General features: G+C 57.8%; 1 protein-coding gene across 1 annotated transcript in view; it reads left to right on the plus strand.

Moving 5' to 3' along the window:
• The first annotated feature begins 2,263 nt into the window (after nt 1-2,263).
• The window catches only part of MARCKS (myristoylated alanine rich protein kinase C substrate), a 3,291-nt gene continuing 2,911 nt past the window's right edge, over nt 2,264-2,643 (plus strand). The window contains exon 1 of the mRNA XM_057390120.1: nt 2,264-2,319. Within this exon, the coding sequence (XP_057246103.1) occupies nt 2,264-2,319 (56 nt within the window). The remainder of the gene's footprint in view (nt 2,320-2,643) is intronic.

Raw genomic sequence — 2,643 nt, forward strand, 5'->3', positions numbered from 1 at the left:
CTTTCTCTTTCTCTTTCTCTTCTTCATCTTTGTGTCTTTCTCTTTTCCCTCTCCCTGCGTCTTGGAAGGAGATTAAAAGATCAGGAACTTGAGTAAAGTGCAAGTTTAAGAAAGAGGAATTTCCCTCCAGCATATCTCTTTGCTTGGTGCACAAAGATGTGGAGCAACAAGGAGCAGCCTAGTAATGGATGGACCCAAGGGTCATTCAAGGGGTTAAATCTTGCATTCGTACCTCATGGTTAAGGGTTTGGGTTACAGATAGCTGTCCAGGTTTTAATTGCACTGGGACTGACAGAGGGACCATACATACATTCCCAATTTTGTGCTTGTCCAGGGACTTTACAGAAGAGCTTGTGGAACTAGGTACCTAGAGTAAGAGCAGTCTAGGCTTTTTCTTTTCCACTTTCTCTTTTTCTTTTCAAGTTGTAAAACATTGAAATGGTTGGAAAACATATCAAAAGCATAATGCAGAGCACACCTTCTAAACTCCCAGTCACTCTGTGAAATTTTTCAGTGACACTATTCTGAAATTCAGTTGTAGCCACGATGGAAAGTAGAAATGCATGTGCCCGTGCCGGTGAAATTGCATATACCCGTTCAGGATGGACAGGTGCSTTTTGATACGGATTGCGAAGTCCCGTCATGGTGTTCCAGCAGGTCTTCTTAGGATCTGTTGGGATCAATCAGTCTAAAAAKATAAAAACCCAAACCACCATCAACAAAATCACGATTTGCTTAATATCCAGATTAAAAGGAGCGGAGGAAACGCAACGCGTGGAGTTGAGAAGCGGGGGAGGATCCCGAAGAAGGAAGGTGTCCGTCTGGCCGTGCCCCGGTAGAGTTGCCGTCACGCCATCAGGTGAGCCCTCCGCAGCTCGCTCCATCCCTTCTGCCGCCGGTGCCCGCCGCCGCACACCGCTCCGCTCGCACGCCCGGGAGAGGCGGCAGCCGAGGGATCCCCGGAGAGCGGCTCCCGCCACCGCAGCCCCCGGGAGCTGCCGCCGCGGCGCCTCCGGCCCCACCCGGGCCCGCCGAGCCCAGCCCAGCCCAGCCCAGCCCAGCCCCGCAGCAGCGGGGCCGGCGGCCGCAGGTGACGCCGGGGCGGGCAGAGCCGCCCCCGCCCCGTTCCGCTCCCGGTCGCACCATGGAGGCCCCGCCGCCCCCCGCCGTCGCCAGGGAAACAGGCCGGCGGCGCGGCCCCGCCGAGGGAGCCCCGGGGCGCGGCGGTGTGAGCCCCGGCACCCCCGCCCTGCCGAGGGCGGTCACCCCGGCACAGCTGGCGGTCGCCCCCCGGGCCGGCTCCGGGGCTGCGGGCTCTGCCGGTGCSGAGCGCACGGGTGGGCGTGGGGGGCTGCCCCCGGGGGAGCGGGACGCTGCTGCGCCGTGCTCGGCGGGGCGGGCGGCGGCGGCCGAGACAAAGGGAGTGGCGGCAGCGGCGGCGGAGGGGCTGTGCGTGAAATGCGGTGGGAGGGAGGGAGAGGTTCCATCCCCCCCGTAAAAAACACCAACCAAATGCCCCTTTTTGCCTCCCAAAAAACGAAATATTCCCTCGAGAGGCTGAAAGCAACCGGCTGCTCTCGCCGAGGTTACCGAGAGGCGCCTCTCGGCGTCCGCACCAAGCCCACCGATCCCGCCAGCCCCGGCAATCCGCGGGGARAGGGAGGTGGGCGGCTGGGCCGATTCTCCTCGCTCCGAAGCCCTTCATTATCGGAATCATTTTAACATCCTTGTTTATAAACAAGAGGCGTTCGGAGGAGATTACCCGTCTTTGGGAAACGATCGTTCTGACGCTCGTTTCTGCTCCTTAAAAGGGGATGGGGGTGCCATGGAGGCGGGGGGGGGGGGGGTCTGGGCCAGCCTTCCCCGCATCGCAGCACGGAGGGAGGGAGCTGGCCGGCTCCCCGCACACGGCACCCCCTCCCCCGAAAAAGGAAATCACTCGGGTCCGTGATATTTTGCCCACCCCAGCGCTGATAAGCGCTCCAGATCACCGTTAATTCGCGTGCATTAGTTTCGGGTTACATCTTATTCGAGGGTTTAAATTCAACGTAAATACACACTCGGGGCTGAGGTTTGGGAAAGCTCGAATGTTTCCCTGATAACGTCGCTTCTCCCACTACTTGAGTGCATGGAAATGTAATCGTGAAGTGGGTCACTGCCTCAGAAAATACTTTAAAAACACAAATCAGGAATAATCAGACAGCAGAATTTAATTAGAGCCGTAGGCTAATCACAAAATATTTTWTTCCAAGCCAATATCGGTATGGGGGAGGGGTCCTTTTCTGCTCCGGCAGCGGCTCCTGCTGCCGCTGCTTTAGCGTTTGCAACATCTGGCCTACAGACCTACTAATTTCGACTCGTGATCTCGTTCGGCGAAACCCGATCTACGTGGTTCAAATACCTTCCAAATTGGGGGCGATTTAACAATCGCGACCAATTAAACCCGGGGAAGAAAAGGAAGAAAAAAAAAAACAAAGCGGGGGGGTGGTGGGGAGAGGAAAAAAAGCAAAGCAGCAAATCCCCACCTTCCCTCTCTCCCCCGCCCGGGGCTCGCACACACTATCTGTTGCTCTCTCACGGCGGCAGCGGGCGGGGGCGTGCGGCGGGGCCGGGACGCTCTCACTCACACTCACACTCGCACTC

The sequence above is a fragment of the Malurus melanocephalus genome, unplaced genomic scaffold (genome assembly GCF_030028575.1).
Source record: "Malurus melanocephalus ecotype Western Australia unplaced genomic scaffold, MMel_1.1 scaffold_23, whole genome shotgun sequence".
Classification (NCBI taxonomy): domain Eukaryota; kingdom Metazoa; phylum Chordata; class Aves; order Passeriformes; family Maluridae; genus Malurus; species Malurus melanocephalus.